This window comes from Lucilia sericata, unplaced genomic scaffold (assembly GCF_015586225.1).
Source record: "Lucilia sericata isolate MDLA Ls3-8-SP2 unplaced genomic scaffold, ASM1558622v1 Contig001423F_arrow, whole genome shotgun sequence".
Taxonomy (NCBI): domain Eukaryota; kingdom Metazoa; phylum Arthropoda; class Insecta; order Diptera; family Calliphoridae; genus Lucilia; species Lucilia sericata.
Window position 1 is genome coordinate 66,830 of NW_023995356.1, and position 21,863 is coordinate 88,692.

Sequence of the window (21,863 nt, forward strand, 5' to 3'; positions counted from 1 at the left end):
CAATTTTATAACCCGCCCTAACACTTTATAAAAAAAAGAAAAACTGTGAATTTGTAACAGAAATGGAGAAAAGACTTATTATTATTTTTTTTATAAAAGAAAAAAGTTTTACCTTATTTTTTTATAATTTATTAATTATTATTTAAGCAATTGTTATTGTTGTCTTTATATATTTATAGTTTTTAAAAGTTACTTTAATATGAAATTAAAATTTAACAAAAAAATATATTGTCATTGCTCATTAAAAACAAATAAGAAATGTTATTAAAAAAATTAAATAAAAATAAAATTATTATATGAAAAAAAAATTATGTGATTTTGTTTGCTTTTTAAATTATAAGTATAAATTTAAATACTATATAAAGTAAATAAAATATTTTATATTATTATATTAAAAACACATTATTTGTTTATTTAGCTTTTAAGTGATATTTAAACAATAATATTAAAAAAAATAATGTGTTATTTTTCTATTAATCTTTAAAAAAAAAACAATAATTTTTTTGTATAACCAACAAAAATATTATATATTTTTTTTGTAAGTGGCTTTTTTCCAGTTAAATAATTTATATACACTTTAAAGAAAATCATACACTTATTGGAGCTTAATAAAAATACATACATATTTAATAAAGCAATATTATAACAAATTGGAAAGTTTTTTAATAAATTTTATACAAAAAAGGTAAGTTTTATGATAAACTTTAAAAGTGAAAGAAATTTATAGAAAAATGCAGTTACAATAGAAAATTTTTACTAAATTGGTTTCTAAGAAAACAAAATTATTTTTTAATAGATCCTTGAGAGATTATTTTAAAAGGTTTTAAAAAATTTTTGAACATAACTATGAAAATAGTCGTGTGGCATAAACCCCAGAAATACCAAATGGCCCTTTGAAATTGTAGTTAAGCCCATATTATTATAAGGTGCACTTGTCTGGTGGAAATCTGCACAAAAAGACTTACACTTCAAAAGCTATAAAGGAATCCTCCGAGGCCCTTCGCAAAGGCTCTCTTTGTCCTGATGGGATGGCTACCTATTAATCTAATGGCTCAAGAGGTTGCCTTGAATACGGCAATTAGACTCAACACAACTGTTTCAATTGCCAGGAAACAATCCCCGACAACATTGATTACAGCATCGCCAAACCATCTTTTGTTAGAAGCTTTTCAGTGATTATACAACATAATTCAATTGCGACGAAAACAATCTTCTATGACGGATCGTACAAGGTCTTCACCAATGACTCAAAATAAGATCATGGTTTAGTTTCCTTTAAGCTTCGAGACCATTATAGCATTCTTCAGGCTGAAATTTCGGCCATAAAACAGTTTTACCGAATATACGGCGTTAATATTCGTATATACACCGATTACCAGGCAGCCTTAAGGGCTCTAAGTGGTGTTTACACAACATCAAACTTAGTCCTAGAAGGGCGGGCATCCCTAAACGAGATGGGGAAACATTCAAAAATAAGCAGTGTTGCCAATTTGACGTTTTTCCCGTCAAATCTGACGTTTTTGAAATGGCAATTGAGGGATAAAATGCGTTGTGGTCTACTCCATAATCTAGTCTACAGTCCAGTCCATAATATAATCTATGGTCTAGTATATAGTCTAGTCTACAGTCCAGTCCATAATCTAACCTATAGTCTAGTATATAGTCTAGTCTATAGTCTAGTCTATAGTCTAGTCTATAGTCTAGTCTATAGTCTAGTCTATAGTCTAGTCTATAGTCTAGTCTATAGTCTAGTCTATAGTCTAGTCTATAGTCTAGTCTATAGTCTAGTCTATAGTCTAGTCTATAGTCTAGTCTATAGTCTAGTCTATAGTCTAGTCTATAGTCTAGTCTATAGTCTAGTCTATAGTCTAGTCTATAGTCTAGTCTATAGTCTAGTCTGTAGTCTAGTCTATAGTCTAGTCTATAGTCTAGTCTATAGTCTAGTCTATAGTCTAGTCTATAGTCTAGTCTAGTCTAGTCTAGTCTATAGTCTAGTCTAGGCTAATCTATAGTCTAGTCTAGTCTAATCTAGTCTAGTCTATTCTAGTCTATAGTCTATTCTAGTCTATTCTAGTCTAGTCTAGTCTATAGTCTAGTCTATAGTCTAGTCTAGTCTATAGTCTAGTATAGTTTAGTATAGTCTAGTCTAGTCTATAGTTTAGTCTATAGTCTAGTCTATAGTTTAGTCTATAGTCTAGTCTATAGTCTAGTCTAGTCTATAGTCTAATCTATAGTCTAGTCTATAGTCTAGTCTATAGTCTAGTCTATAGTCTAGTCTATAGTCTAGTCTATAGTCTAGTCTATAGTCTAGTCTATAGTCTAGTCTATAGTCTAGTCAATAGTCTAGTATATAGTCTAGTCTATAGTCTAGACAATAGTCTAGCCTATAGTCTAGTCTATAGTATAGTCGACAGTCTAGTCTATAGTCTAGTCTAGACTATAGTCTAGTCTATAGTCTAGTCTAGTCTAGTCTATAGTCTAGCCTAGTCTGTAGTCTAGTCTAGTCTAGTCTAGTCTATAGTCTAGTCTAGTCTAGTCTAGTCTATAGACTAGTCTAGTCTATAGTCTAGTCTACTCTAGTCTAGTCTAGTCTATAGTCTAGTCTATAGTCTAGTCTAGTCTATAGTCTAGTCTATAGTCTAGTCTAGTCTATAGTCTAGTCTATAGTCTAGTCTAGTCTAGTCTATAGTCTAGTCTAGTCTAGTCTAGTCTAGTCTAGTCTAGTCTATAGTCTCTAGTCTAGTCTATCCTAGTCTAGTCTAGTCCTAGTCTAGTCTATAGTCTAGTCTAGTCTATAGTCTAGTCTAGTCTAGTCTAGTCTATAGTCTAGTCTTAGTCTAGTCTATAGTCTAGTCTATAGTCTAGTCTAGTCTAGTCTAGTCTATAGTCTAGTCTATAGTCTAGTCGATATCCTAGTCTATAGTCTAGTCTATAGTCTAGTCTATAGTCTAGTCTATAGTCTAGTCTATAGTCTAGTCTATAGTCTAGTCTATAGTCTTCTATAGTCTAGTCTATAGTCTAGTTATAGTCTAGTCTATTAGTAGTCTATCGTCTAGTCTATAGTCTAGCTAGTCTAGTCTATAGTCTAGTCTATAGTCTATCTATAGTCTATAGTCTAGTCTATAGTCTAGTCTATTCTAGTCTATAGTCTAGTCTATAGTCTAGTCTATAGTCTAGTCTTAGTCTAGTCTATAGTCTAGTCTATAGTCTAGTCTATAGTCTAGTCTATAGTCTAGTCTATAGTCTAGTCTATAGTCTAGTCTATAGTCTAGTCTATAGTCTAGTCTATAGTCTAGGTCTATAGTCTAGTCTATAGTCTATAGTCTAGTCTATAGTCTAGTCTATAGTCTAGTCTATAGTCTAGTCTATATAGTCATAGTCTAGTCTATAGTCTAGTCTATAGTCTAGTCTATAGTCTAGTCTATAGTCCTAGTCTATAGTCTAGTCTATAGTCTAGTCTATAGTCTAGTCTATAGTCTAGTCTATAGTCTAGTCTATAGTCTAGTCTATAGTCTAGTCTATAGTCTAGTCTATAGTCTAGTCTATAGTCTAGTCTATAGTCTATCTAGTCTAGTCTATAGTCTAGTCTATAGTCTAGTCTATAGTCTAGTCTATAGTCTAGTCTATAGTCTAGTCTATAGTCTAGTCTATAGTCTAGTCTATAGTCTAGTCTATAGTCTAGTCTATAGTCTAGTCTATAGTCTAGTCTATAGTCTAGTCTATAGTCTAGTCTATAGTCTAGTCTATAGTCTAGTCTATAGTCTAGTCTATAGTCTAGTCTATAGTCTAGTCTATAGTCTAGTCTATAGTCTAGTCTATAGTCTAGTCTATAGTCTAGTCTATAGTCTAGTCTATAGTCTAGTCTATAGTCTAGTCTATAGTCTAGTCTATAGTCTAGTCTATAGTCTAGTCTATAGTCTAGTCTATAGTCTAGTCTATAGTCTAGTCTATAGTCTAGTCTATAGTCTAGTCTATAGTCTAGTCTATAGTCTAATCTATAGTCTAGTCTATAGTCTAGTCTATAGTCTAGTCCATAGTCTAGTATAGTCTAGTCTATAGTATAGTCTATGGTTTCTTTCATTTCTGGTATTACAAAGGGACATCGCGAGGACAACCAACTAACCTAACCTACGGCAACCTTCTTGTGCTATATTCTATGTCACTCAGTACATATTAGCAAAATTGGTACAATTGTACTTTTTTGGTACAATTCGACCTTCAAAAGTACAATGGTACACCAATGACCCATTTTATACAATTTTGAAATATATTTCATTATTGAAATAATAATTTAAAAATTGTGCATTTAACACAGAGTTCAAAGAACTACCAACCACTTCTGTCAAATGTTTACTAAACTTCGGAACAGAACAATATACAATTCTTGTTTATATTCTCTTATCGTGTAAAGAATCCTGGAAGAGATTACAACCAGACAATATTTACCAAAGAGATTACTTTTTAGGATTAATTTCAAAACACCTCCATTATGTGTAGGTGGCTCATCCTAAACAAAAAGTTATGCATACGCGTTTGAAATTAATATTTTATATTTTCGGGAAAACTGTTGATATTTTAATTCGAAAAATTTCCTGCTTTTCTGAAATACTTTGACCATAATACATACTCCCTAAACATTAGTTATAATAAAAATATTTCCACTTACCTCACGCAGCAAACCAAATAAAACATCAGTCGATAAAGAACGTTCATGAGCTTCATCCATAATAATGGCAGAATAACCATCTAAATCAGGATCACGTAAACTTTCACGCAATAAAATACCATCAGTCATATACTTAATGACAGTCTTTTCTGAAGTACAATCTTCAAAACGTATAGCATAGCCAACTTCTTCACCTAAAACCAAAAGAAAATAGAATTAGTACATGAAACAAATAAGTAATAACTCATAACAAACTCACCTAACTTGGTATGCATTTCATCTGACACACGTTTAGCCACCGACATGGCAGCCACTCTTCTTGGCTGAGTACAGCCAATCATGCCGAAGTTGCTATAGCCATCCTCATGTAGATATTGAGTCAATTGGGTGGTCTTACCGCTGCCCGTTTCACCCACTATAATAATGACCGAGTTTTCTCTTATAACATTCAAAAGCTCCTGACGAGCCGCAAAGACGGGCAGAAAACGTCTTTGTTCTGTTATCGATTTCTTACGGGCAAAATCACTAGAACCACCTTCCTGATCACGCATGTGATCGGCAAATTTTTGATCTTTACGATAGTCAGCCGTATCAGAATCTTTATCGAATTTAGCATCTTCCTCGTCGGCTTTCTTCTCAATGCCCATAATGTTGCCAAGTTTAGTGCCACCCAATTCCCAGTGTTTCTTTTGAGCCTTACGACGTTCTTTTTGCTCACGATAAACCCTAACAAGAGTACTACCTTTACGCGCTATCAGCGCCATATCCGAAGTAGGATCTTTGACGGGTATAACCGGTTCCGGTTGTTTGGTGAACACAATACGACCATCGAGAAAAGGTGGAATGATGTGATGTACCAATAAATGCACACGCTCAAGAGCCTCCTCATCAAAGTCGTCATTCACATTTATGGACATGACAACGCCTGAGGTTAACATACGATTACGTTCCCATAGCTCATTGTCTTTATTGTTTTGTCTTTGTTGGGCACTAATGCGTTTAGTACGTTTTTGTTCCAGCATTTCCTCACGTTTGCGAAAGTAGTCAGCATTGGCTCCGGCAAAGGGATTGTTTTCATCATCGTAGCCCTCGTCAATGTTATACCACTCACGATCCAATCGGCGTTGTTCTTCTTCCCACAAATCGCGATCTTCTTCACTCTCACCCCAGGGCTGACGTTGGCTGCGGCTTGTTGAGGGTGTGGCTCCTGAACGTTTGCGATCATTTGCCCAAGCATTATACTTATGAGCTGGTGTCGGTCTGGCAGTGTCATCCTCTCGATTATTATGATCGCGCCGAGAACGGCTGCGGCTAGAACTAAAACCACTGCTGCCACTGCGTTGAGACCAATCGCCTCTTTCTGAACTAGCATACGATTTGGGCGTGGGAAAATCCCAGGAAGATTTACGCGAAGAACGCTCACCTGGCTCATCGTCCTCTTCCCAGGCGCTACCCGACACAGAAATTGTATTGGGAGTTCGTGGTTCATCTCTAAAGCGTGGCGTATTAACGCTTCTCTCAGAGTCACGATCCCGGTCACGTTCACTGCGGTCTCTGCGCTCACTACGAATATCGCGGTCACGTTCTCTATGATCACGCCGTTTATCACGTCCTCTATCTCTATCCCGGTCACGGTCTCTATCACGCCTATCCTTCGACGAAGAAGATGATGAAGACGATCTGCTGCGCTCTCTGTCTCTGTCCCTATCGCGTTCACGATCACGTTCTCTATCATAGTCTTTAGAGGAATAGTGCACCCCACCTTTAGAGCGATCCCGTTTGATGTGCTCTCTCAAACGTTCACGAGCCTCTTCAGAAACACCACCCGTATGTGTGGGTGTCTCATCCTTGGGAGCTCTCAACTGACGGCCCATTTTTTGAAAACTTTGCGTGTCTGGCTTTTTAAAAGCAAATTCACTTGGCAATGAGGGAGTTGAAACGGTTCGCACATCTTTATCCTCATCATCGTTTTCATTATCCTTAAAAGATATTAATCGCTGACTTTCTTCACGTTCTTTGCGCTTCTGGGCAGCTAATTTGTCTAAGCCCAAGATCGATGGTTTGGGCACTTTAAATTTGTTGTCATCAGTTTTGGTCTTTTTTATAACCAAACCACCGCGCATTTCCGTGGCACTTGTACCCTCAAGGCGATGTACACCAGAGTCATCATCCTCATCCATCATTTGGATAAAATTAAAGTACAAAAGAAAATAATTTAACAAAAATATTCCGTAAAAAACGTTTACAATAAACCGCCCGGTTAAACTAAAACACAAAACAAACGATACAAAACAGCTGTTTGCAGTGATGCCAAAACATTTTTGAAAACAAAAAACTCTGTTTTGGTAACTATGACAGTTTGTCTGTTAAGCAATGTGGCAAGATAAATGTAGATTGTTCTATTTGACTTAAGATTTCCACGTTTGTGTTAAGAAAAATAACTGTTTCCATTTAATGTGGGTCAGTTTAATCGGATTTTATTTTCCGATAGATCGACTCCCCTATTTACACTAGATGAAATAAAAAAAATTCCGTGTAACTGCCTGTTTAAATATCAAACAATGGCGTTTTTTTTAAAACACGAATCTGGCAACTTTATCTTTGCGAGTACTCGAGTATTCATGTCAAATTTTAGCAACAACAACAAAATAAAGCGCCATAGTTGTTTTTGAAATTTTATCAAACTGAAAAAAAAAACACCAAGAAAATAAAAAAAGGATTCTCCAGTGATTTTTCTATAAAAATACAAAGTTTAAAACGAAATTTATATATAAATGGCTTTAAAACGTGAAGCACGATCTTTCCTAATGCCACGGGACCCCAGTATTGATCGTAGATTTCGTCCCTGTCCACAAAAACGTGAGAGACTTTTCAATGAAATAGAAGAGGAAGATGATTACGATGAGGGCAGCGATAGTGACAGCGTGGAAGATGAATACTATGATACTCGTAGCACCGGTGAAGCTTTGATAGAAAGTACAGATTCCAGTGCAGCGGTAGAAACTGGAGCTTTGGTGTATTTAAGATTGAAACCTGTGGAAATGCCTTCTTCAGCCTACTCCATATCAGTAGAAGGTAAAGTCCTAATAACCGGTCCTCCCACCGAGTCGTCTAGCACCAGCAAGAATAAGAATTCCATGGAGAAGCATTACAGTTTTTCGGAAATTTTCGATTCGGAGGTAAGTCAAAGGGAGGTGTATGAAAAATGCATAGGGGAAAAAATATTGGCCGAGGAAAGTTTCACCGTCTTAACCTATGGTACTTCGGGTTCGGGTAAAACATTTACCCTGCTAGGTGATGATATGAAACCGGGCATTATACCCAGATCATTGGAAAATATTTTCACTCTCTACCAAGCCAATATACATCCAAATCCTTTAGCTAAATTGGTAAATTCACGCACTACTTTTCTTGATGATCATCTCGTGGAGAAGGAAAACCTGTTGCGCCGTCAAATACTTGACAATTGTAAAAATCTGGAAACAAATTATCTACAACTACAGCATTCCATACGAAATGATCATCATTTCGAGACAGTGCCTTTGGATGATGTCTCTGTGTTTATATGGGTAACATTTGTGGAGATCTACAATGAATTGGTGTATGATTTATTGGCCCCCATTAAGTCTACAGGTTCTTTTGCAAACACTGCCAATACAACACGTAAAAATTTAAAAATTGTTTGCAATGACGGCAATGTTTTCATCAAAGGTGTCACCTCCATTTATATAAAAAGCAGTGTGGAGGCCTTGAAACTTTTACGCTCTGGTCTGCAAAAGTTAACCTATGCCTCTACCTCCATTAATGCCAACTCCAGTCGTTCACATTGTGTATTTTTCGTGGATGTTTTAAAATACTATCGCACTGGTGTGTACACCGAAACATCTTACAAATTTTGCGATTTAGCTGGTTCAGAACGTTTGGATAAGACTGGTAATATGGGTTCACGTCTCAAGGAGGCACAACGTATTAATACCTCCCTAATGGTACTAGGACGCTGCTTAGATGCTGCCAATAATTTGGCCTCTGCTGGTAGCACCACCTCAACATTAAATAAAAAAGAACGCATACCATTTAGAGAATCTAAATTGACCATGATATTGCAGGCGGCCCTTCAGGGTAAGGAAAAATTGGCCATGATTGTTAATGTCACACCCGTAGAGAAATACTACGAAGAGAATTTGAATGTGCTCAATTTTGCTTCCATAGCCAGTAATATAATATTCAAAGCTCCGGCTATTAAACCGAATCAATCACGTTACTCTGTATTTAGTGCCACCCCCGACAATGGTTACATACAGCAACTTTTGGAAGAGAATGCTAACCTGAAAGCCGATATTGAAAAACTCAATAGCCATATAGAGCAACAAAACCAACATATAGATCAGCAGGATCAACATATTGAAGCAATCATCGATGAATCTTATCATTTAAAAAATGAAATCGAGCGTTTAACCCATGAACATGCAGAAGAATTGTTGAAACAAGAGCAAGAACTGCGCAATCAATTGGTTGATTCATTTAAAACTACCTTGGAGGAACATAAAAAACAATTCGAGTTGCGTATGCAGCGTGAAATCGAAAATCAAAAACGTATTTATGAATCAAGAATCGAATTCCTCAAACGGCGACATCAAGAAGAATTAGAAGATTTAAGGGAGGAACTAGAAGAAAAAAACAACTCTGTAGAGAATATTGATGATGACGAAGTAGTAGAGGTGGAGGATAAACATAATTCGGTGGAAAATTTAATTGAAAATACAGCTGCTGTAAAGGAAAATGCAGAAATAAGAGAAAAAAATATTCAGAATGAAGTGTTAGAAGTAAAGCATATTGAGGATGGTAATGTGGAAGAGTTGGAAGATAAAGAAAATATTCAACAAAACTGACTTCAAAACAAAGCGATTTTAATTTGTTTAGTAGTAGTAGTTTAGTAACTATAATTTTTTATTTAAATTTAGCTATTCGTCGTACTAATTTAATAAATGTTTTTTTTTGTGTATTTATGTATAATTGAAGTGAAGAAGCTGTTTGAAATTAGGAGATACAATTTCTCCGGTAAATCGAAATAGAAAGAAAAAATAATGCAAATATTTGAATTACTATATGTAAATCTGATTATTACAGCTTCATTTTTGAAAGTATTTATATATAGTTTCTTCTGACTTTTGGACTTTTTCTTTAATAATTCAAACCGCTTAAGATTTAATTTGTGACGCTATACATATAAGGAAATTACTACAATAGTTTTATTAACAACAAATTATTATATTTTATTTTACAATAGACTAATACAAACTAATATTATTTTATTTTTAAATATAACAATCGTGACATTGGCAACTAGTTAATTTAGCACATGGTAATTCTATTCATTCTCTAAAATACTTATCTACTATTACATTATAAAAAAATCTTCTTCAATATTTACTACATTTCATCATCACTCATTTGAGTGCAGAGTACTTGTTCCTGCCACCAATCGTGAACTTCATAGACAGCATTGGCTTGATTATTAAAAGGCAATAACTTAGTGCCCGGTATAATATGAGGCAATAAACCGGAAGGACTACCCAAACCACCTTGTGGTATATTACCATGCTCAAAATGATTAATGGCGGGATAATGAAATTGTGACATATCACCGGCAAAGAAACTATTCTTTTTGTGACCAGCTCCCGGTATAGCAGGTGCTATTGTCACCGGTAAAGTGGTGGTAGTCATGGAATTTTTCTTCTTTTGCTGATTGGCTATATACAAACGTTCCTTATCACTTAACGTTGTGCGCTGTTGAGGATCTGACGATGTTGGCGCTAAGAACTTACGTCCTGCTGAACTACCCGTTGAATCGGAACGATTAAGGGTATAGCCACGTTTTGTAGCCGTTATTACGCGCTGAGTAGCATGTGTTGTTGAGGTTTCAGTCGGAGCTGGTGTAGATGCTACTGCACTAGTGCTTACATCATTTCCCTCATTTTCTGTGGAACTAAAAGTGGGTGAAAATGCATCACTTGTGGGAGGACAGGTGGCAGCTACAGCACCACTTATAGTAGCTATAGCAGATTTATCTCCCGTTCCTGTAGGCGTTTTGTCTTCCTGGGCACTTGGTCTTATAATAGGCTGTTCATTAGTCGCTCTCAAACCAGCAATCAAGGAGTTTTGTTGTTTCTAAAAAGAAGGAGAATATGTAAGTAGTTTATCAAGTAAATCTTTCAATATAATAAATTTCAGTTGACAGTTTTAAAACTTGCGACAGATTAGAGTAAGATATCAATAATGTTTAGCATATATACTTACGTAGGCATTTTGTGACCTTATTTTCTTTAAGCATGCCTCCAACCAATTTCTAATGGTCATTTTGGCCACTTCTTCTTCTACCAAATATTCAAATTCTTCACGCGCTAATAACTCCTCCAGCTGCAAGGCTTTGCGTATGTCCACCGAACGATAGGATAACATACTGAAAATCATAATAAATTTCTTTTAATATTCTCAAATTATAATTTATATTAAACATACTTTATAACATCATGAAATGTAACATCTTCCCCATTGTGCAATTTATCTAATTCATAGCACATGTATTTGAATAACAAACGATCTTTTTGGGGATCACATTCCAAACGTCCCTTTAGTAAACGTAATATAAATTTAACTCTTCTCACTGGTATGACACCACGCTGGTGTATGTCAACAATATTCCAGGTATTTTGAAAATTACGTATATCCGCATAGGATAATAAGGCATCTTCTTCATTCGAGTAAAATAATGAAAAGTTCTCCATGATAATAGCTGCGGTATGGAATAAATATTATTTCGATTCTTGTTTTTTTTTTTTGTTGTTGTAATATATGTTTTAGGAGAATACTAACCCACTAGTAAATTTAGCACTATATAAGTAATAATAACATAGAATGTGCAGAAATATATAAGACTAGCAGTAAAATTTCCTGTAATATATAATTAAGAAAAATTATTTGTTAAAAATTTATATTGAATTTCTTTCATTGCAGTATTTAACTACGACTGGAAAATGATCTAAAGTTGGAGCTAGTATTTTGGGTAAGTGAAATAAGTTAAGAAACGATAGATTAAAGTACTAAATTTATAATTTATGTGAAAAACATTATTAAATTAGGAGAATCAACTTCTCCGGTAAATCGAAATCAAAAGAAAAAAGGTTCCTTTACTTCACAAGCTATAGTCTATAGTCCAGTCTATTCACTGGTCTATAGTCTAGACTTTTGATTAGGTTATTACCCGCCAATAGATTAGTCTATTATCCACACTATAAATGAATATGTAGACCTAACTGTAGACTAGTCTAGAGTCCGGACTACAATTTAGTCAGTAGTTAAGACTATAGTAATCTGTTTATAGTTCAGACTACAGTTCAGTCTATATTTCAGACTAAAGTTCAGTCCAGTACTCTAGACTATTGTATAATTTATGGTTCTACCTAGCGAAGTCAATATTCCAAACAATTGTTTAGTCTATAGCCCTGATTATGGATCAAACCAGTCTTTACTCAAGACTATTCATTAGCCTACAGTTCAAACCATAGTTTAGTCCACAGTCCAGGCATTATAGTCCATTTTTCTAGAATCTACTTTATCCTATATTCCAAATTATAGTTCTGAATATAGTAGTTCAGTACATATATATATATATAATCCATTGGTCTATAGTTTAGACTATAATATAGACTATTATTCATACTCTAAATGAGAATATAGTTCAGACTGTAGACTAGTCATTTAAACAAAATCATCAAACTCACCGCAATCCGTTTCCCAATAATTATTTCCCGGTGTACAATATGGTGGCTGAACCATACAGTCATGCATAATTTTATTCCAATCTTCACCAGTAACAATACGGAAAAGCATAGCAACTCCAGTAACAGGAGAACCAAAATTAGCACGACGACCAATACCTTCACCATACTTGACAGTACCTTTAAGAAAAAAATTTAATTTTGAAACCCTTTGAAATACTTCACGCACCACCACAACTTACCAAATAGTATAGTGCCCGCCAAGGCATAGAAAAATACCAATAAAAACATGCCAAATATAATAAAGAATGATTTACAAACCGATACACCCACAGTTAACATTAACATTTTTAAAGTGGTATGTTTACCGGTTATGGTGAAAAATCTTAATATCACCACCATAAAACCAAAGAAATAGGATAAATCATTCTGTAAGACAAGGCATAAAAGAATTTATTAAAATATCTAATTTTCAAATTAAAATTAATTAATTTACCCTTAAAATAGTTTGTAAAAATATCCAAACAACTCCCGATACGGTAACCAATAAATCATAACGATTACGTCTCGACTGCCAATAGCCACGCGGAGTAAAAGCTATAATTTTCATAACCACCTCCACCACAAAGACAAAAGTCAATATGGCACTTAATAAGACACAAATTTCGGTGATACTTTCACCTTTAATCCACTGTAGAATTAAAGAAAGTTATTAATTAGTTATTAGTTTTATAAAATGTTTTAAGTTTTACCGTTATGGATAATAAACCACTGTTAATTAAAACTATGGCTGCTATAAAACGTTTAAAATATATATGCTGTGTAACATCATAGGCAAATGCCCGAACTTTACGACCATCCGGCCTAGGTGGCAAATGTAAAGGTTGAGCAATTTTCAAACGTTTCTTTAAATCACACCATCTTCTCTGATCCACAGTTAAAAGTGCAGTACCCTTATTCTCTGAGTAATTGGCAATGACTACACCCACAAATAGTGTAAGACCAATCATACAACCCAAGAAAATGTATATGTGTATGTAAATTGCATGAATCTGAAATGAAATTTGAAAAGATTGAGTTTAGTCTATAGTCCAGACTATAATTTAGTCTATAGTCCAGACTACAGTTATGTCTATAGCCTAGACTATAGTTTAGTCTATAGTCCAGACTATAACTTAGTCTGTAGTTCAGACTATAGTTCAGTCTGTAGTTCAGACTATAGTTCAGACTTTAGATCAGTCTATAATCCAGACTTTAGATCAGTCTATATTCTAGACTGTAGTTCTATATATAGTCCAAATTACAGCTCAGTCAATAAATAGTTCAGTATATAGACCAGAGTTTAGTCTATACTCCAGACTACAGTTATATCTATAGTCTAGACTATAGTTATGTTATAGTCTAGACTATAGTTATGTCTATAGTCTAGACTATAGTTATGTCTATAGTCTGGACTCTAGTTTAGTCTATAGTCCAGACTATAATTTAGTCTATATTTCAGACTATAGTTCAGTCTATAATCCAGACATTAGATCAGTCTATAGTCCAGGCTGTAGTTCTATATATAGTCCAGATTATAGCTCATCCAATAAATAGTTCAGTCTATAGTCTATATAACTTAGCCCTAACTATTACTCACCGGTCCCACCGCCTTAATTAAAACATCTCTCACATCCAACCAACCCTTAAAAGATAAAACCTCAAACAAAGTCAACATAGCATCGCCAATATTATCAAAATTAAATCTTCTTGGATTGGCCCATACTCTAGGCACCAACATGGCTGGATATGACTCATCAGAATCAGGTATTAATTTCATTTTAGTTACAAATACACGCCGCATAAAAACACCCACACAATCTTCACGTTTTAATATTGTCGGATCATTGCAACGGGCCAATCGTCCTCCATATAGTTGAACACCATAACTGGCGAATATAAACATTAACAGAATCAATAATGTCGATACTAATAGGATTTCTTTGAAACCTCGACACAATTCATAAACCACTTTACGCATATGAGGAACTAAGGTAAATATACGTAAAGGTCTGATACATCTTAGAACCATCAGAAGTTGAGCACCCGAATTGGTGGGTATATGTTTAGGCATCCAGCAAAGAAAAGAGGTAGACACCACGTAAATGAAAACATCCAGTACAGCGGCCACATCTTTAATATAAGCCTTGGGGGTAAAGAATAAACCATCTGCTAAGATTTTCAAAGCCAATTCCAAACTCATAAAGATGACAAAAGCATATTCGGCTATTTGTAATGTGGGATGATCCATAACACGATCATTGGGTGTTTCAAACATCATAGAGATGCAGGAAAGGGTAGTAACGAATATCATGACCCAATCCAAATAGGTGACCAAACCCAAGAAATTGCTAAAATTATATGATTTTAAATTCATTCCCCTTAAATGATTAATGATAATATTGTACTTACTGCATACTTTTATATTGAACTTTACGCTCTTTACCCGTCAAAGGATCCTTTAGTCTAGCATCATAACGTCCGTGTACAATTTTTTGACAGATTTTACGAAAACGACTTTCTCGTGGTACCAAAAATAGCGGTGTATCGAAGAAGGGATGATTCTCGCGCAAATCTTCCTCTCTTTGATTACGCCTCATTTCGGCTTGTTGTCTTTTAGCTTGTAATAGTTTTATGTCTAAATCATGTGGTCTAGCTCTTCCCGAATTGGCACGCGGTGCTGATGCTATATCACCATTTTCCATAAGATGTTCATAGGTTTGCTTTAGTTTGATGGAACCAGAACGTACACTGCGTCGTATGGAACGAGAACCAAATCTGGGAAAGAAAAAGATAGTTAATTTTCGAAAATTAGTTATTCAAAGCTAACTAGAGACGGAAGTCTAGTCTGGATTATAGTTTATAAAGACTAGTCTGTAGTCTGGATTAATCTTAAGGCTGTAGAAACATATCTTTTCAATATAAACGAATATCACTTACTTCTTTTGATCTACTCTCCAAGGTTTGGAATGAGTAATAGTACCTTGAGATTTAAGACCACTCTTTCCACCCACAACCGGCAACATGGCTGAATCTCCCAGCATTAGACGTTGATTATTGGAATCACTTAAAATAGATAAAGAAAAATAAAATCTCCGATCTTAATAATAAAATCCATCAATTCTCAAAACGTCTACTCACTTTATTATATGAGTAATAGCCAGTTTCCTTAAACTACTGCCCGCGGAACGAACTTTAGCAGTTTTATTCATTATCCTAACGGGTTTCTGCTTACGAAAAACAACATTCGATTCCCAGTACTCTGACATAGGACGTTTACAACTCTCCATCGAAGGATCATCGGATTCTAACTCAATAACAAATTGTTTCATAAAAGACTCTCTCACCTTGGGCAGAGTAAAGTCATTCGGTATACGATGCAATATAGTCATTTGTGGAGACTGAGGAAATTTCTCAAATATTCTCAAACGAAACGGTAAAGTCTCCTTAATCTCAGCACTTTGTTCACGAAACTTAAGCTGTTTCAATTTCTTGATATCTTCATCCAATTCCAAATTATCCAAAATAACCGCCACGAACAAACTTAACACAATGAGTGTGACAAACAAGTGATAAAGTATAAAATAAATCGCAACCAGAGGAGTTAGAGTTTTACTGGTGCGTATCATGGTTTCATCCATAACCTCAACCCAAGCTTCTTGGGTAAGAATTTGAAACATAGACATAAAGGCTTCGGGAAAAGTTTCGAATTTGGTAAAATCACAAAGAAAGCAAAACAATTGCATAGAAATGCCCGAGCTAATAATGAGCAAACAAACGGTGAATGTTATGAGAGAACCAAGTTTTTTACCAGGACCAAAGATTTTATAAACAAAACCCTCTAGCATGGGTGAGGCTTTAATCAGGCGGACCACACGAAGAACCTTATAAAAAGAGTTACTAATTTAATAACAGACGACAAATGTTTGTAGGTTAGCAGTGGAGACTCACCTGAAAATATGTAAATGGTGATAGATAAAAATTTGGTACAATATGCAGGGTAGTTCCAACAGCCAACAGTAATTCAAATTTATGTATAGAGTGTTTGTAATAGCCCCTCCAACCCAAACAGTAGATCTTAAATAATGTTTCCAAATCCAAGAGTAATGTAAATATCGCCTCTATATAGTAATAATTCTCATAAAATACATGACGTGGTCTGCCATCATGTTTAAAGGTCATGGTGGCCGTTACAATGCCATTCGCCAAAATTATCGACATGACCAGCATACGAAAATAGGGTGAACGTAAAATGGCATGACAAGTCTCCGGCGCCAAACCGCCATGCTTACTATCATCTATGGTAACCAAACGCCAACCTTGATCATTACCACTCAATATTTGTGAGGCAGCGGTTTTGGTTATATGACCACGAGCACCCCACATTTGTTGAAACTGCACACGTATCTCATTGAAAGTTTCCGTAATGACAGCAATGAAAACATTCTTTACCAGCCAAGCCAAAAAGAATATCATGGTACTAGAAATTTTACATTAAGACTTACAAAGTTAATACCCATTTCTTTACTTATAACACTCATATCCAAAAACAATTACCTAAAATAAAATGCCGCTCTCCAGGCGGGTAATGAATCTATGGCACGATACATTATAAAAACCCAACCTTCTTGTGAAGCAGCCTGATATACCGTAAATATACTGGTGGCTATATCTTCGAAACCATTAAAACCGATAACATAACTGCTCAAAAAATCCAATTTCATGCATTTCATGCCAGGTGAACATTGATAACCAGAATCTGGATCCATTGAACAAAACGTATCAGGTATGGCCAAAGAATTTAACGTTAAAATCCTAAATAAATAATTTTAGTTTGTTATCAATTATAAATCTATAGTTTTGCATTGATATAGAAGAATTATAATTGAAAACTAACTTCGAGTCCGGAATTTAGCAGTACATTAATTTAGAGGGGTTTTCATATCTATAGTCTCGACTAGAGTCTTGTCTATTGCCTCGACTATAGCCTTGTCTATAGTCTCGACTATAGCCTTGTCTATAGTCTCGACTATAGCCTAGTCTATAGTCTCGACTATAGTCTTGTCTATAGTCTCGACTATAGTCTTGTCTATAGTCTCGAATATAGTCTTGTCTATAGTCTCGAATATAGTCATGTCTATAGTCTAGACTATATATAGTCTTGTCTATAGTCTGGACTATAGACTTGCCTGTAATACGGTCTAAAAATCTTGCCTATAGTCTTCCCAGTAGTCTCGACTATAGTCCGGATTAAAGTATTGTCTAGTCAGGAATATGGTCTTGGCTACAGTCTTGTCTATAGTCTGGATTAAATTCTTGTCTATAGTCTAATATATAGACCATTCTAGTCTATAGTACATATTGTCTATACTCTAGACTATAGTCTTGTCTATATTGTAGACCAAAGTCTGATCTATAGTCGAATCTATAGTTTAGTCTAGTCTAGTTTATATTTAATTCTATAGCCTAGTATATAGTCTGGTGTTTAGTCTTTTGTCTAGTCTATTGTTTAGTCTACAGACTAATCTATTGGTTAGTCTATAGACTACTTTAGTCTATAGTCTGGACAACAGTCTAATCTCTAGACTATAGTTTGTTCTATTATCTGGATTTTTACCTAGTCTGTAGTCCCGTCAACAATTTGGACTTTAGTCTTCTGTTGTCTGGACTTAAGTCTCATCTAATGTCTGGAATATAGTCTCGTTCATAGTATGTACTATAGTCTCGCCTATATTCTGGACTCTATGTAGACCTTAAAACCCCTTAAAATTAACGTACTACAATACGAATTTGAAAAACTAAAAGATTTTGAAAATATTTTGTTTGATCTTTTTGATCAAATGAATCTTAAATTTAGCACCTTGTTTATTAGACAAAATATTTTCAAAATAAATAATAAATTTAACAAAAATAAAAGAAAATGTATTAATTTCTCAAAGAGAACAATTAAAAAACCCAATTAATCGGAATAAGACACGGGTTCAAAACAACGATAATAAACATACGGCCTATCATGTTCATCATATTCGCTATTATTCATAACACAATGATTTTTCAATTCTCCAAAAAATTGTACTCCCATCAGACCATATAAGGACATAAAAAATAGGAAGAACAAAGTTACATTATAAATCTGTTGGCTCGAACGCCTGTAATTATGAAAAAGTTTAAAAAATAAGTTCAATGGGAAAACTAATTTAATTCTTAACAGTTTAAGTCTTACTTAAAGATTTGATTTATGCGTTTTTTTGGCATCGAAAATTTCAGGAAGACTCTTAAGAAACGTATCATAATCAAAGGTCTTGGGGCGCGCATTATGGATAAGGGTGAAAATCTGTAATAAAATGCATTTAATGGGTTTTCTTTGTAACATTTTATGATATTTTATTTAGTTTACTTACTTTGGCACTATTTCAAGTATTTCAAATATTTGTAATATTATGGAAATCCATAAAAAGAATACCATTGAAAAATCAAATTGGCACCAATGATCCTTTAAATATGGTACTTCACCCTAATGGTTTTCATAAAATTTAATAATAATAATTAAATGTTTTCAAAGTTATGTTCCTGTACTTGACGAATTTAACGGTTTTATTCAGAATTTTTTTTAAAAGACCAAATTTATTTGCAAATTTTGGGTTGTGGAAAAGGCAATCCACTAAATTCAGATTAAAACCTTTAAATCTACTTAAGTGCGGAATTTTTAATTTGTTCTGTGGAATGTGTAATATTTAATCAAAAACTATTTTAAAAGAATGCATTCATGAGAATAGAGTGCAACAAATTTTATAAAATCAATGTGATACAGTGTGGTGGAAACAGTCAAGATTAATTTGTAAGTAATTAAGTAAGTAACTATGTAAGTAAGTAAGTACATCTAGATCTAAATAAAAAGTTTCCATTACACTGTTTCAATTCAAATGGCTGCATTCTTTCATTGTTAAACAATTTACTTGAGTGTTATATAAGTGTTTGTGATCTGCAAAAAATTGGCAGTTGATTCGAAAATTCTCGACTCATGATAAACAGAAATAGCTATATACGCATTTTTCACTCAAAAATTTAAATCATATAACTATTTCTGTAAATGCATAAGCTCTCACTGCTACTATCCCAATCTACTACTATTACTCACATGATAAACGCCGCGTATGTGCATTTTGGCAATCATTTCAGCGGTAAAGAGTAACGTTACCGCAATATCTGATACAAATGTTATATACTGTGTGGGTGGATATAATTCGAAAGTTTTCGGAGTATTCAATGAGACTGAGGCCAAGGCTACTAAAGCGCAAAAACGCATTAGGCGCCTAACCCACAGTTTGTTCACCCATTCAATATCGGCACTTTCGTTAAGCGACTCCTCGGGACCATAATCAGCTAGAAATGGCTCGCCGCCCTTAAGACTCTGCTTGCGACCAAGCATTTTATTACCAATACCGGTTGCAATGCCAAGTCCGAGTGGCGGCACGCCCGTAATGGCAGCACTACTAGGTCCCATTGCACTACTAATGCCGCCACAAATGCCCATACCGACGCCACTTAAACCCATACCACCACCACCAACTCCCGAAGAACCACCTCCACCGCCTGATGCAGCTGTATTGGCTGCTGCCGAAGCACTGCCCAATTGACCGGCTGTTACGCCGGAACCATTATTGTGTGACATGCCACCGCCTGCACCAGTGCCACTTTGTCCTGTATTAGAGGTGTTGTGAGCACTATAATTACTACTAATGGCTACAGTGGCCGATGTTCCTAACATGGGTCCCATATTAGGCATACGCAGGCCACTACTTCCACTGCCACTTCCACTGCCCGAATTTAAAACAGTTGGACTATTAATGGTACTGGTGCCCTCAATGCCATAGCCCGGCTGAAATCCCCTATGGGTTTGTGTTGAAAACGCAGCCTTCGGGCTGTCCGTATGATTAAAGGTGAAATGTTGAGCCTGTGTCGAGTAATGCGATTGATTGCGATAGTGTTGTTGTAGAAAATGACTGCTAGCACTGTGACTAATGGCGGCTGCAATGGATGTGTGACTTGCACTGCTAGCAATGGGTGCTAGATTTGTGGCGGAAAGTGTTTTACTACGAGCTGCTCCTAAGCGGCGAGTACGCAATTGTTCACACATCCAAAACTATGAACAGCATAATCGAATCAGATCAATCTTTTTCAAAAAGAATCTGAAATAAATACTAGAAGAAAATAAAAATAATCGGTTAATCATTGTTTTTTAAAGACTTAAAAAAATTAAAACGAAATTACAGTTAAATAAAATTTGTATAAAGAATGTAAACTGGTCACTCTAAAATTGCTCTCCTAAAATCCTGACCTTGACATTATTGCCGGTTTGTTTTTGTTTACAAACAACTGTTGCGTGTTTGTATAACAGTTCATATTGTTTACATTTAGTGAAACCGGTTTGTATAACACTTTGCGATAAATTTTGTAATCCAACAAGTGGACGAACAGCTGTTCACCTGTTGCTTAGGCATAACAGCTGTTCAACCAACTGTTGCTTATCTGTTATCAGCTGTTCTAACAGCTGTTTAAATTATAACAGTTTTCTTTCCCCAAAAATTGGGGGTTGCGGTTTTCAACCCCCAATTTGGGGGTGTGTATAACAGTTATAAAAAATTTTACTAGATACACACTAAATTTTTTCACTTTTCGAATAAATATGGATAAAATTATATAAAAATTATAATAATTTTAATATTTTTAAATTTTACAGTAATATTTTAGTTAAATATTGTTATAACTTAACAATTATTTTAATATTTTATGAAACTTTTGCATTATTTTGAAACAAAACACAAAACTTTTTATTTTTTTTTACCACTGACTTAACCAGTTCAAAATTTATGTTATTTCAATGAAACTTGTTATAAAATAAAACAAATTTTAACTTTTTCAAATAGTATTGAAATATTTCTACTGTTTTTGGCAAAAACTATTTTAAAATCTTAAAAATTTACCCACTTTTTCTATAAAAAATCTTTTGCAAAAATAATTTCGTGTGTAACTTAAATCTCTAGAAATATAACTATGAAGAACTGGTATAACAGTTTAAAGGACTTACAAAGGATTTTATTAACCCTTTGTGAAACTAAATAGTTTTTATTTATTATAAATATATAAAGCTATTACAATTATAAAGTATTATATTTTATTGATATTTAAACTCAATTTTATTTAAAAATTTTACTTTTTAATTAATTTTATAGAAAATTTGTAGTTATTAATAATAACAGTTTTTAAAGGGATAAAAAACTGTTATACACACAGTGTTGTATTGTGAAGCATGCGCAGTTTTAAATTTTGAGTTTTATTTGACACTTGTTGATATGTTTTTGAAACACATATGATTAAAT

General features: G+C 34.4%; 3 protein-coding genes across 4 annotated transcripts in view; 1 reads left to right on the forward strand and 2 right to left on the reverse strand.

Moving 5' to 3' along the window:
- LOC119611338 (pre-mRNA-splicing factor ATP-dependent RNA helicase PRP16-like) overlaps window positions 1-6,968 on the reverse strand; it is a 69,064-nt gene extending 62,096 nt beyond the window's left edge. Inside the window, 2 exon segments of the mRNA XM_037966881.1 lie at window positions 4,667-4,860; window positions 4,926-6,968. Of these exon segments, the coding sequence (XP_037822809.1) occupies window positions 4,667-4,860; window positions 4,926-6,849 (2,118 nt within the window). The 5' untranslated portion in view covers window positions 6,850-6,968.
- Window positions 6,969-7,297: 329 nt separating this feature from the next.
- On the forward strand, window positions 7,298-9,684 carry LOC119611334 (kinesin-like protein subito). The gene has a single exon (XM_037966877.1). It carries the CDS (start codon window positions 7,441-7,443, stop codon window positions 9,553-9,555), a length of 2,115 nt encoding a protein of 704 aa, XP_037822805.1. The 5' UTR covers window positions 7,298-7,440; the 3' UTR covers window positions 9,556-9,684.
- A 120-nt stretch (window positions 9,685-9,804) lies between these two features.
- Window positions 9,805-21,539, reverse strand: LOC119611333 (sodium leak channel non-selective protein-like). Of its 2 annotated transcripts, XM_037966875.1 has the most exons (19): window positions 21,472-21,539; window positions 19,622-20,684; window positions 18,885-18,997; window positions 18,707-18,817; window positions 18,489-18,632; window positions 17,041-17,298; window positions 16,435-16,963; window positions 15,625-16,367; window positions 15,424-15,549; window positions 14,896-15,261; window positions 14,084-14,834; window positions 13,197-13,496; window positions 12,941-13,135; window positions 12,687-12,873; window positions 12,448-12,624; window positions 11,540-11,617; window positions 11,186-11,459; window positions 10,964-11,126; window positions 10,097-10,834 (listed from the first exon to the last, which is right to left on the reverse strand). In XM_037966875.1, the coding sequence occupies exons 2-19, from the start codon at window positions 20,618-20,620 to the stop codon at window positions 10,097-10,099; spliced, it is 6,252 nt and encodes a 2,083-aa protein (XP_037822803.1). In that variant the 5' UTR covers window positions 20,621-20,684; window positions 21,472-21,539. The 2 variants fall into 2 exon arrangements, with proteins under 2 accessions (XP_037822804.1, XP_037822803.1); XM_037966876.1 differs by lacking the exon at window positions 21,472-21,539 and having other exon boundaries at window positions 9,805-10,834; window positions 19,622-20,620.
- Between the last annotated feature and the right edge of the window lie 324 nt (window positions 21,540-21,863).